The sequence below is a fragment of the Anarhichas minor genome, unplaced genomic scaffold (genome assembly GCF_050575085.1).
Source record: "Anarhichas minor isolate MPS153535 unplaced genomic scaffold, ASM5057508v1 ptg000003l, whole genome shotgun sequence".
Lineage (NCBI taxonomy): Eukaryota > Metazoa > Chordata > Actinopteri > Perciformes > Anarhichadidae > Anarhichas > Anarhichas minor.
In genome coordinates, this window is record NW_027466449.1 from 19,237,501 (window position 1) to 19,250,000 (window position 12,500).

A 12,500-nucleotide genomic window follows, 5' to 3' on the forward strand; every position below is an offset into this window, starting at 1 on the left:
GAGGTTAAAGACAGGACAGCACAATCTGAGACAACACTGAGAGTTTGTCAAACAGAAACTCTTTACAGGCTGAACACAATGACATGTTTGAGCAGGAAGATGAAGCCAATAGACGAAGCAGCAGCTGTCACACACCGGAGCTCCTGCAGCTCAGTTTAACAGCTTCTTCTGCTTTTAGTGCAGCCTCACTGTTCACAAGAAGTCTGATTTTGTATTCGCTCTGTAGATATTTATCTCGTCAATTTCACATTAAGAGAAGCCCCTCATGATGCGTAATCATCCCTCGAGATGAAGAAAGAAAGAAAACCCAGAAATAAAGTAAGAGAGGAGGAAGGAAAGTAAGAAAGTAAGAAAGAAAATAAAGAAGAAGACAGAAATAGAGTAGGAAAGGAAGTAAGTAAAAAAGAAAGAACGAAAGAAAGACAGAAAGTAGGAAAGGACGTGAGGAAGAACAAAAACTAAGAGAATAAGTAAGTAAGTGAGAAAGTAGTAAGGTTAGTGTCCATCCATCCATTGATTTCATTTCCCTTACTTTGTTCCCTCCTTTCTTCCTTCCTCATCCCTTTCTTCTTCTTTCTTCTTCCACCCTCCTTCAATTTACTTTCCCTCTTCCTTCCTCCTCATCCCCACCTTACCTTCCATTTCATCCTTTCTTTCTATCACACTTCCTTTGTTCACTCCTCTTCCTCTTTTCTTTTTTCCCTTTGATTTCCTTCCATCCTTCCTTTCTGCCTTCCTCTGTCCACTCCTATCGTTCAGTCCTTCCTTCCCCCTTTATACCTTTCCTTTCTCCTTCTCTCTCCCATTCCTTTGTTCTGTTATTGCCCCCCCCCCCCCCCCCCCCCCCCCCCCTCACTGGGAGTCAGTCGAGGACCTTGGCGAGTCCATCTCAACAGAAGTGTGCATCCTAATTCATCTGAGCTTAAGAGGCTCTCTGTTATAGTCGACCAATATGTTGGACAGGAAATGATCGCTGCTCTTCCCTGAAATCTCGCTGTGGTCAACATAATGTTACAGTCACACGTTAAGAGAAGCAGAAGAAAAGTTCACTGTGAAACGTGCTGATCATTGGACATGAGGATTTAAAATGATGACTAAATGAAGGGGCGGAGCAGAATAAGACATTTAGAACAGTTCTAACTGTGAGCAGGTAGAAGGAAGCTGAAGAAGATATATTTCATCAAGTTTAAATTCTTTACATGTAAGTAAATAAGAAAATAACTCAGTAAGTAAGTAAAGTAACTGTAAGAAGGACAGAAAGTAGGAAACTAAGTAGAAAAGTAAGTAAATAAGTTATTTAGAAAGTAAGAAAGAATGAAAGTAAGAAAGTAAGTAAGTAAATAAAAAAGTAAATAAGTAAGTACGTAAGTTAGTAAGTAAAGAAGTAAGGAAGTAAGAAAGTAGTTTTACATGTAAAAAACTTTTGAAGCCATAGTTTCAAACCATATTTTAATGTACGATTCAGCTGCTTTAACTAAAAATAACACAAGAACCTTTAGCTGGTCGACAAACAACAGCTAACGTCCAATGAGAGCGAGGAGTAGAAACATGCGTACCTGTGACCGGCTGACCGTTGATGCTCCAGGTGATGATGGGGGTCGGGATGCCTTCAGCCTGACAGTCCAGCCGCACGGTCTCCCCGGGAGAGTACAGCAGGTTCTGAGGCTCCTTCACCCAGAAAGGAGAGGCTGCGAACAAAAACACAAACCACCTGGAATCAAACAAGCCCACACACAAAACCCACAAAAATAAAGAGTTATAAAACCATAGACTTCATATAAGAAGTGGACGTGACGTCATCTATTCTCCGACAGAACAGCAGCTTCCAACATGTCAGCTGGTCAGACACACAGCAGCATGTGTGTGTGTGTGTGTGTGTGTGTGTGTGTGTGTGTGTGTGTGTCCAGCGGCCTACCTTCCACGGTGAGGGTGAAGGAGTGCGCGGTGGAGCCGTGGATGTTGAAGGCCCGGCACTCGTACTCGCCGTCATCGTTCTGGGTGATGCTGTCGAAGTGGAGCCAGCGGTTGTGGGACTCCACGAGGCCGCTCGTCTCGTCCAGGCTGCTGTCCTTCTTTTTCCACTCCACCTTCGGCGTGGGTCTGCGGACAGACGAGGGAATAAGAAGAGAAGAGACGGAGGTGACTGTGAGACAGAGAGGTGGATCGATTGAGGGCGATATGGAGGAAGTAGAGAGCTGAATGAACGGAGATGGACTTGTTAATGATGTAATATGCTATTTCATCGTTAAGATCATAACGACTCTCCATTAATCACCACGGAGACGGAACTCCCAGAAGAAGGAGGATAATTAGAGCGAAACACAAAAGAGCAATGAAACAGAGGGGAGATAACACGTCCTCCTGTAAGGAGGAGGATCAGTATCAAACCAGTGTGTGTGTGTGTGTGTGTGTGTGTGTTACCTTTAAAACATTCAAGATATAATATATATTGAACTGCTTATCCTAGAGCTCAATGATCAAGATCCAAGATGAAATTATGAGCACGAGAGCAAAAGAATAACACACAAACCGGGAACGTGACGAATAAACAAGAACATTTGAAACCTACGACAGTTTTTATGTTTAGGGCTTTTATTGTGAAAGGTAAGAACAGAAGGAGAAAGAAAGAGATCCTTACAGGCCTTTGGGGATACATTCAAGGGTGACGCTGTGGTCCCTGAGGGCCAACACAGAGGTGTGGGAGCCAATGGGACGGAAGAGGTGGGGTTTCCTGGCATTAGTGACATCATTACCTGGAGAGAGAGAGAGAGAGAGAGAGAGAGAGAGAGAGAGAGAGAGAGAGAGAGAGAGAGACAGGGAGAGACAGAGAGAGGGAGAGAGGGAGAGAGAGAGAGAGACAGAGAGAGACAGAGATTTTCAATAGAACTGAAGGATTAGGTGTTCCTTTATTGCTTTACACAGAGATGTTTTTATTTTATTTGCCATCTTGTTTTTTTTGCAAAAAGAAGTGGCACGAGAGGGCGGAGCTAAGTACAACCAAGCGCTGAATAAAACATTTTTAGGACCAAAATGTTACAATTAACTTTCATGAAGTGAAACCACACTGTGAAAGGGTTAAAGTTGTAAAAAAAGCACGGACAACACCGTGGTAGAGACCTGTCAATCACCGTGTAGCCCCGCCCTAAAGCATCCCCTGCTTTATGGTCTGTTTGACTCTAAATGGACCATAATGTACTAAATGAACATCATGTTGTATTGAAGAAGACTTGAAACTAGAGATTGAGACCATAAACTCATGTTTACAATGTTTACTGAGGTTACTGAGGTAATAAATCAAGAGAGAAGTAGAGTCATTTTCTCATAGACTTCTATACAATCTGACTTTCCAAGGATTCACTCTTCAGAAGTGAAGGTTGCCGCCGAGACCGAACACATAATCCTCTCTAAAGTAAAGCTGCTTTACCTTTAGTCAGGTGTAGCTCATGAACTGCTAACAGAGTGCTTGACTTCATGAGGACGTCTTGAGGAATTAGTTTTTATGAAGACCCGTTCTTTGTAGAACCTAAGCGCTAGGATTGGCCGTCCCTGCTCGTCGTGGTACCCGTGGTTTGTTTTGGCCCCGTGCCCTGACCAATGGGCTATCCTGATCCTAACGACTCGAGGTCAACGCCTAAACTTAACCAATCGTTGTCTTGCCAAGAAAAGCAGTGGGTTTCATAATTACGCAATATCGACGCAAATAGGCTGGAGAAAGATTTTGAACAGAAAGCCAACTTTAAAACCGGAGGTGTTGAAAGAAGGCAGGAGGCAGGGAGGCTATTAATAAAAGATGCTGTTGCATTGTGGGAAATGTTAGATCCAGTGTTTTTGAATTCGACTAAAAGTCAGGACATCTCAGCTTAATCTGCAATGATTGTATCCTGCTTACTTTTAGTATTTCCTTTGTCTGTGTGTGTGTGTGTGTGTGTGTGTGTGTGTGTGTGTGTGTGTGTGTGTGAGCACTCACTGGGCATGACAGTGAGGGTGACGGCCGTATTAGGGAGGATAGTCCTGGCCACTAGGTACTGGGCGTTGCAGACGTAGTCGTCTCTGCTGTCGCTCTTCAGCAGATTAGAAAAGTACAAGTTCCCGTCCAGGCCGACCATCACTCTGTCGTTCTGCTTGATGTGCACCATGTCTGAGGAAAAGACACGACACGGAGGCGGAGAAGTTACGGCGCAATGAATGCAGGCCGGGGAAAAAGAAACTGTGACGGTTGCTGCAATTGAAAACAGGACGTTTGTAGCGCTCTGCAGTATTGACTTTAACGTCTGAGTTAAACAAAATGGACAACTTAGGAGGGAGTGAGAGAGAGAGAGAGAGAGAGAGAGAGAGAAGGGAGGATAAGAAAATAAAAATATATAAAGAGTCCAGACATCAGCTGACGATGCTGCATTCATTAGTTTGAGTGGAAATGATCTGCAATGCAGCGAAGCAGAACGAAGGGCGGCCTCAGCTGAACTGATGGACGCAAAGACAAGCAGAGAGACAAGGCAGACTGGAGAAGTGTCAATCTGTGACACAGCTTATAAACTGGACAAGAGGACAGACAGACTCACTCAAGTCCATCCAGTGGATGTGCGGAGGAGTGGAGCTCTTTGGAGGGTTGCAGGACAGGATGATGCTGTCTCCCTCGTGAGCTGTCTTATGCACTTCCTGCTGTTTCAGAAGAACTGGTCGAGCTGAAAACACAAAGCAGAAGGTTATCAGTTTAGAACTTTACGTCTATAAATCATCAAGCGCATCCAGGCGGCAACCTCCGGTTCTGCCGAGGGAAGCCGATGCGGAAGTGTCTTAAAACCTGCATTCTCTCTAGTGTCCACCAGGGGGCGACTCCTCTGGTTGTATAGAAGTCTATGAGAAAATGACTCTACTTCTCTCTTGATTTATTACCTCAGTAAACATTGTAAACATGAGTTTATGGTCTCAATCTCTAGTTTCAAGTCTTCTTCAATACAGCATGATGTTCATTTAGTACATTATGGTCCATTTAGAGTCAAACAGACCATAAAGCAGGGGATGCTTTAGGGCGGGGCTACACATCACTTCTGTATGACATCACTAGCGTATGACATCACTACTGTCACCTGACGGCTGCTCCACAGACGTTCTGCTTGTTGGTCACATGTTGTGATGAACTTACTTGTGAGGGTTTTATTGTGTTTGAGACGACCAGAGTTCTCTCTGGTCGTGATGTGAGTCTCACGCTGTACTGAGACCCTTTTGGAACCGGTGTGTTCCTCCACACCTCCAATGTTCTCTCTCTTTTAGCTCTGTTTTTGGTCTCCACTGCTAAATGCTCCACTACGTTCACCAGCTGCTCTCTACCTGAGTCTGTCTGCTGCGGAGCAGACGGTGGACATTTGCTGTTTGTACTGAAACCGATCCTCTGCTCTGACCAGAGCGAGTGTAATCGGAGGCTGAACACCAGTCGGGTGACTTTCCTGACGCCGTGCAAACGCCTCGCGACCCGCGTGACGTCGCGGCTCTGTCTGCAGGAAACGGTTTGCTACGGTAACAAGAGATGAGAGAGCAGAACAGGTGGGCCCCCAGTGTGTGTGTGTGTGTGTGTGTGTGTGTCTGTGTGTGTGTTACTGTACATCCTTCACAACATTTCATTCATCTATGAATCAGCCTGTGTGACTCACGTTGGGCTCTGTGTGTGTGTGTGTGTGTGTGTGTGTGTTTTTGCTTGTGTGTGTGTGTGTGTGTGTGTGACTGTGTCTGTGTGTCTGTGTGTGTGTGTCCTGTGTTTTCTGTGTGTGTCTGTATGTGTTTGCGTGTGTATGTGTGTGTGTGTTTGTGTGTGTGTCTGTATGTGTTTGTGTGTGTCTGTGTTTGTGTGTCTGTGTGTGTGTGTGTCTGTATGTGTTTGCGTGTGTATGTGTGCGTGTGTGTGTGTGTGTGTGTGTGTGTGTGTGTGTGTGTGTGTGAGACTCACCCTCCACGATGACCTGTAATGGTTTGTGTGGTGGCGGTCCCCCAGCGTGTTGGAGGCGTAGCAGCGGTAGTAGCCCTCGTACGAGTCGAGGGGCTCCTGGTCTTCGCCTCGCAGCGTCCCGGATTCTTTTCGCTCCGAGCGGAACTTCTCGCCGTCCTTCACCCAACGGAAACTACGGAGGAGAGGAGGAAGACATGACTGAAAACTAACAAAAAAGTACAGAATATCACGTCCTATCGTTTAAAATAAAAAAGGTGAAGTTTAGAGTTTGAGAAAGAGAAAAAGCAGGGAGTGATTTAGAGAAGATGGAGGAAATCCCCCAGACGATGGAAAAAAACGAAGACAAATGGAAAACCAGAGAGATGATGTCGTTATTGCTGTGATTTCATTAGAGGAACATTTATTGCCATGACAACAGAAAACGGTCAGAGAGGAAGTGGACAAACATCCAGACACACACACACACACACACACACACACACACACTGGTACGTACGTTGGTGTCGGGTTACCGGAGGCCTCACAGGGCAGATAGATGTCCTCCTGAGAGAAGGCTGTGTACGACATCGGCATCTCTGTCAGGACCGGAGGCTGCGACACTGAACACACACACACACACACACACACACACACACACACACACACACACACACACACACACACACACACACACACACACAGTCATGAAATAGTTTGGGACGGACGACTGGATGTAAAGTAGTTACAGCAGGCGAGCTAATACAGAAGATACAAATATTTATCTGAACTGAGGGAGTCGTATGACAACACGGTCTCACGGCAGCTCGTGAAATAGTCACGAAATGTCAGCTTTTTAACGAAACAAAACCAACAGTTAGGTTTTTATTTAGTGAGATTATAAATATAAATTATAAATTATAAATACTGTCAGAAGGGCTAAATAATTCATATTAAATAATTGAATATCTCGATCAGACTTCATGATTACAGTCAAATGGTCTGTAGCCACATCCTGCTCTCAGTGCCCGAAGGACTTGAACACAAGCAGAATGTGTTGAAAGAGTGAACAAACTGAAGTAAACCTCAGCTGTTGTGCAGCTTTGTGACTCAGGTTCTCTCTGTCCGTTCATTCAATATGAAGCTGGAGCTAGCAGAGCTAGTTAGCTTAGCTTAACCACATGAAAGCGATTGATTCAGTTGATCTTGCTATCTGTCTGTGTGGACAGAGCAATGTGTCTGAACTCTGTGTGGCTGCAGGGCTGCTCTAAGACGGACTGGACCGTCGGCCGTCCATCACTTGTGGGAGTGAAATGTTTCACACTTGTTCATCGTTCATCAACAAGGAGAGTCACTTACTGTTATGCACTTTATCTGTTTGTCCACACGGAAGCAAGGAAAGGAGAGCAGAGAGGAAACAGTTTAAAGAGCAGCAGACTCACACAGATATGAGGTGAAGATGTCGATGGCAGATTCTTTTACTCGAGTATAAATAACGTAAAGCAGCAGCCTTTCCCCTCGCTGCTTCTGACTCAGACACGATGGCGTCCCGGATCAATTTACATCTCTCTCTCCCTCATGAGTCTCCCTCTCTTCCCCTCCCTCCATGTTTCTCCTCTATATGCTGCTCATCTCTTCCCCGTCCTCTCACTTCCATCCTCCTCCTCTCTCTCCCTGCCACACCCAGAGGAGAAGGTCATCGGCTGAAGGTTGAGCTGAACTCGTCTCCTCCTCTCCTCCTCTGGGACCATGACCTTTGACCCTAACGTCCGGGGGGGGGGGGGGGGGGGGGGGGGGGGGGGGGGGGGGCTCTAAACCTGATCCTGAGGATAAGTGTATTTGTGTTTGGGCTTATGTGAATATGTTTACGTTTTTTTTCTTTGCACGATTTATCCCCAAGACGGTTTCAAACAAAGATCAGAGGAAACAGACAAATGATCAAAACAAGAGAAGGAGATGAGAGAAGAGAGAGAGCATGTGTCACTAGAGAGTTTCTTCTTGTTTCAGCGTGGTAGAAAGTGAACTTGTCAAACATATCGTTATTTTATAAAGCAGTCAGGGCTTTCAAACTGCACTCCAACTTCATTTTACGACGCTGAAATGAATAAAAAACAGCGGCCGGTAATGACATTTAAAGTGTCAATAGACAACTTTTCCTCTTTTCATCAGCGCTTTGCTGTTAGCAACAAATTCAGCGACTTATTCGGACCATCAGGGAAGAAGAAAGAAATATCTTGAGTTATATTATATTGTAATTCTCAGAGGAATCACAGTCAACAGCACGGGGGTCTCTCCCTCACACAACCACCGAGCTTTATGCAAATGAGTGCGTGATGACGTCGCCAAGATGCAAATGAGCGTCTGACATCGTTTTAGCTAGCGCTAAAGCTAACGCTGGACAGGAAGCACTGCATTCTGTTTTCCAGTTTGGTTGTTCCACCGTCCACCATTCCCTCCAAAGAGTAACTGTAAAGAACTACCATTGATACTCTTTGATAACTGGGGATAGCTAACGTTAGTCTTTTTTAAAAGCCTAAAAACAGGGTTTCTATCAATAAAGGATGGTAAATAGCTGGCGATGTTAAGCAAAGTTGTAGCTCTTGAGAATAGAAAATGACGCGATATGGAAGCGGCCTGGCATAGGGGAAAAATAAGGTGAATAGCCGTTATACGTGTAATAACAATGAGTTAAAGCAAAGACAAAATGTGTCACTTTAAATCATTTAAACTGGCGGCGTAAAACTTTATGATGGTCACATTTTCTCTTAGAGTGATGAGGATGTTGACGATTGAAATGAAAATGCAGAATCTTTATTGACAGCGAGAGTCGTTGACGGTGGAGGAGGAGCATACTCACAGTCTTTGGGGATGTCGATGGATCCCTGAGCGAGAGGAGGCGTGGAGGAGAGGAAGGACAGAGGGAGGAGGAGGAGGAGGATCAGGGGGGAGGCGGGGGAGCACGGCCCCCTAAAGCCCGTCCACCGACGCTGTGACACACACATCTCTCAATGTCCCATGAAAAGTAACGCGAGACACCCGCTCACTCATCAACACACACACACACACACACGCACACACACACACACACACGCACACACGCTTCAGGGAGATCCTTGAGCCTCAGGAGAGAGGAGACGAGTAAACAACCCGGTTTTAACTTGATGTGTTTGTGTCCGTCAGCTCCAGAAGCTCCGGCTGTGGAGGAGAAGAAGAGGAAGAGGAGGAGGAAGAGGAGGGAGAGGAGGGAGAGGAGGAAGAGGAGGGAGAGGAGGGAGAGGAAGAAGAGGAGGGAGAGGAGGGAGAGGAGGAAGAGGAGGAAGAGGAGGGAGAGGATTGACCCCCGAGAACAAAGGAGGGATGAGGGAAGGAGGGAGGAAGGAGGAGAGAGGGCACAAGAAGAAAGACATCATTAACTTCAAACATAAATCATCCCAGAACAAGACAAATATTAATTTACTCCAAAAGGGGAAAACGTCTGACTTAATGTGACCTACAAATTAAAAATTCCCAATTAACTCCAGTGTTTCAAGTTCATTTTAATATTCAAACACAGATTGAAATCTAAATATTTCCCTGATTTTAGACAATAGACGTGTGTGTGTGTGTGTGTGTGTGTGTGTGTGTGTGTGTGTGTGTGTGTGTGTGTGTGACAGAGTCAAAGACGAAGGCATGAGGTCATCCTGATGAAGATAGAAGATCAGATCAGAGCAGCAGGAAACATCTTCTCTCCTAATGACATTACAAAGAGAGAGAGAGTGTGTGTGTGTGTGTGTGTGTGTGTGTGTGTGTGTGTGTGTGTGTGTGTGTGTGTGTGTGTGTGTGTGTGTGTGTGTGTGTGTGTTTCTGCCACATCTAAACATCTTCTCTTTTGTCCGTGGCTGCTGACTGAACACTGACCCGTGACAGCAGGCGTGTCGGGTGGGAGGGTGGGGGGGGGGGGGGTAAGCAGACACAGATGGACCCCCCCCCCCCCACCCTCCTTTTTGTTCCTTTATAAATCGCCGCCTCAGCGTTCAGCTCAAAACCTCCCAAATTTGGTCATTTTCTTGTTGTTGTTTTATGACTTGAAGTGAGGGATTTCACGCTCCGCCCTGGGTTGATCCTAAATCCTCTGCACTTTTTAGAAACTCAGAGTGACTCTAAAAATAAACCAGAAGCCCTCAGAATCAGGCTTCCAGCTCCATTTATGGAACACTTGCATGAAACGAAGATGATTCAAGGACATCCCTCTGTGGACAAACAAGAATATTTACTACTGGTTCACTTTAAATGGAAGTAAGCTTTATTTAGTGAAGGAGGTGCTGGTCGTAGGGAGGTGGTGAGGGAGGATGGTGGACCTGCTCAGCTTCAGACTGGACTCATCCAGCATTTAAAACCTAACTTGTGTACTTCAGTAACGGCACTTTCGTGGTTATTTGAACCCAAACGACGATCTGTTCCTAAACCTAACTAAGTATTTCTGCATTCATGTAACGAGCTGAAAGTGACACGTGTTGCTGGACGTTTTGTAGATAAACGCATGAAAAATGAGGAGAAACTTTAACGTAAGATCATTGTGTGAAGATACATTGTTAAGCTTTCACTTTCATTTTTTTCTAAGCGACTTTTGTTATCAGGTGAGCCATCAGCTGATTCCTCCTGCGTGTTTACAAAGGTCTGGGTTCAGTGTTAATGACTTGAAAACAAATGATTATCAGTGAACGTTTAGTTTTAGTTCAGTTTTAATTTTAGTTTCAACATTTTAAGATCTGGGAGATGTGTTCAATAAAAACATATATTTTAAAGCAACTATTGAAACGGAGCTGAAAAAATATCAGACTGACCTTGAAATCAGTCCTTGAAACGAGTAAAGACAACAAGGGCAGAGGAGGTTAGGAGGTGTCATAACTTATCAATCCCTGGATGTAACTGTGTGTGAGGCCACACACACATGCACACACGCACACACACACACACACACACTCACACACACACACACACACACACACACACACACACACACACACACAGGGGGTAAGGAGTGACAGCTGGCTAATGTAGACCCCCTCCAACATCTAATAATTACGCAACCTGTCCCCAGCACATCTCTCTCTCTCTCTCTCTCTCTCTCTCTCTCTCTCTATCTCTCTCTCTCTCTCTCACACACACACACACACACAGGAAACATATATGACCCCCATTTCAGCTCCTATTGTTGTCAGATCCTCACCCATCTCGTCTGCTGTTGTTGTCAATTATGACTCTGGACTCACACACACACACACACACACACACACACACACACACACACACACACACACACACACACACACACACACACACACACACACACACACACACACACACAGGCCCTTGGGTCTGCTGTTACCTGCCAGGCTAATTTATAAAATAAATGACCCAAAACCGAACAGTTGGACGTAAATTGTGTGCGTGTGTGTGTGTGTTGTGCATTGAAGAGGGAACGATAACGACCAGCGGTGGGGTGCCCCAGATGTAATGAGGGCAGACAGATAATAAATGACAGCTGATGAAAATGTCCCAGCATGCTCCAGTTCTATTAATAATATCCACCCAGGTGGCAACGGCTTTAAAAACAAGATTGTGACAGCCAAAAACCAAGATGGCGTCGGACAAAATCAGAGACGGTGACGGACAGAAACCAATATGGCCAAAGACAAAAAACAATATTGCAAAGGACAAAAAAAGAAATGGCGACAGACAAAATAACCAAGATGATATTGGACAGAATCCAAGATGAGGACAAAAACCAAGATGGCGAGAACCAAAGACCAAGACGGCAACTGACAAAAAACAAGATGGCGACAGCCAAATACAAAGATGGCAACGGACAGAAACCAAGATGGCATCGGACGGCCAAAAGTCAAGATGTCAACGGCCAAAAACAGAGATGGTGACAGACAAAAAACAATATTGCGAAGGACAAAAAACAATATGGGTGATGAAAAAATCAAGATGGGGACAGACAAACCAACCAAGATGCTAATGGTCAGAAACCAAGATGGCGACGGCCAAAAACAGAGATTGTGAAAGTCAAAAACCAAGATGCTAAACTCAAGTCTTCAAAAGTTCACAGTGTGGTGACGTCACACACACTGATTCTGGTTTGCGGTTGTAATTAATGTGGACTTAATTTAAATATTCATGGGCCTCCTACTGCGGCGCTGAGTTAAGGAGGGGGTGGTGGGGGGGGGGCTGATTAATGAATTAACTCTTAATCTAGACTCACGATGTCGGCTCGCCTCCTCTTCACACATGAAGTGTGTCTGTGTGTCTTTACTGAGGCTGCAGCTTATAGAGACTTGACCTCCGCTGACAGAGAATCCTCTCGGTTACACGTTACTGAGCACAAAGACATTTAACGTTCAGCATTGTTCAGCTGTCATCGTCCCGGACGCGTTATGGCCTCTTGAGTTAAATGAGAGAGGAAGCCATTGGAGAAGAGGAGAGGCCATTTAGGATCTATGAGATGAAGAGATGTTGCACGAAGAGTTTTTAAATCCTGTGAGGAATGTTTGAGCGTCCTCCACACTGATGGTGGAGTTTGATGTATAACAATAATCTA

At 45.2% G+C, this 12,500-nt stretch overlaps 1 protein-coding gene across 1 annotated transcript in view; it reads right to left on the reverse strand.

Annotated features, from left to right (window-relative positions):
* LOC142950799 (neural cell adhesion molecule L1.1-like) overlaps positions 1-8,919 on the reverse strand; it is a 21,572-nt gene extending 12,653 nt beyond the window's left edge. The window contains 9 exon segments of the mRNA XM_076092401.1: positions 1,557-1,688; positions 1,916-2,100; positions 2,639-2,753; positions 3,968-4,138; positions 4,560-4,682; positions 5,942-5,981; positions 5,984-6,113; positions 6,438-6,540; positions 8,775-8,919. Of these exon segments, the coding sequence (XP_075948516.1) occupies positions 1,557-1,688; positions 1,916-2,100; positions 2,639-2,753; positions 3,968-4,138; positions 4,560-4,682; positions 5,942-5,981; positions 5,984-6,113; positions 6,438-6,540; positions 8,775-8,919 (1,144 nt within the window).
* Positions 8,920-12,500: the final 3,581 nt, after the last annotated feature.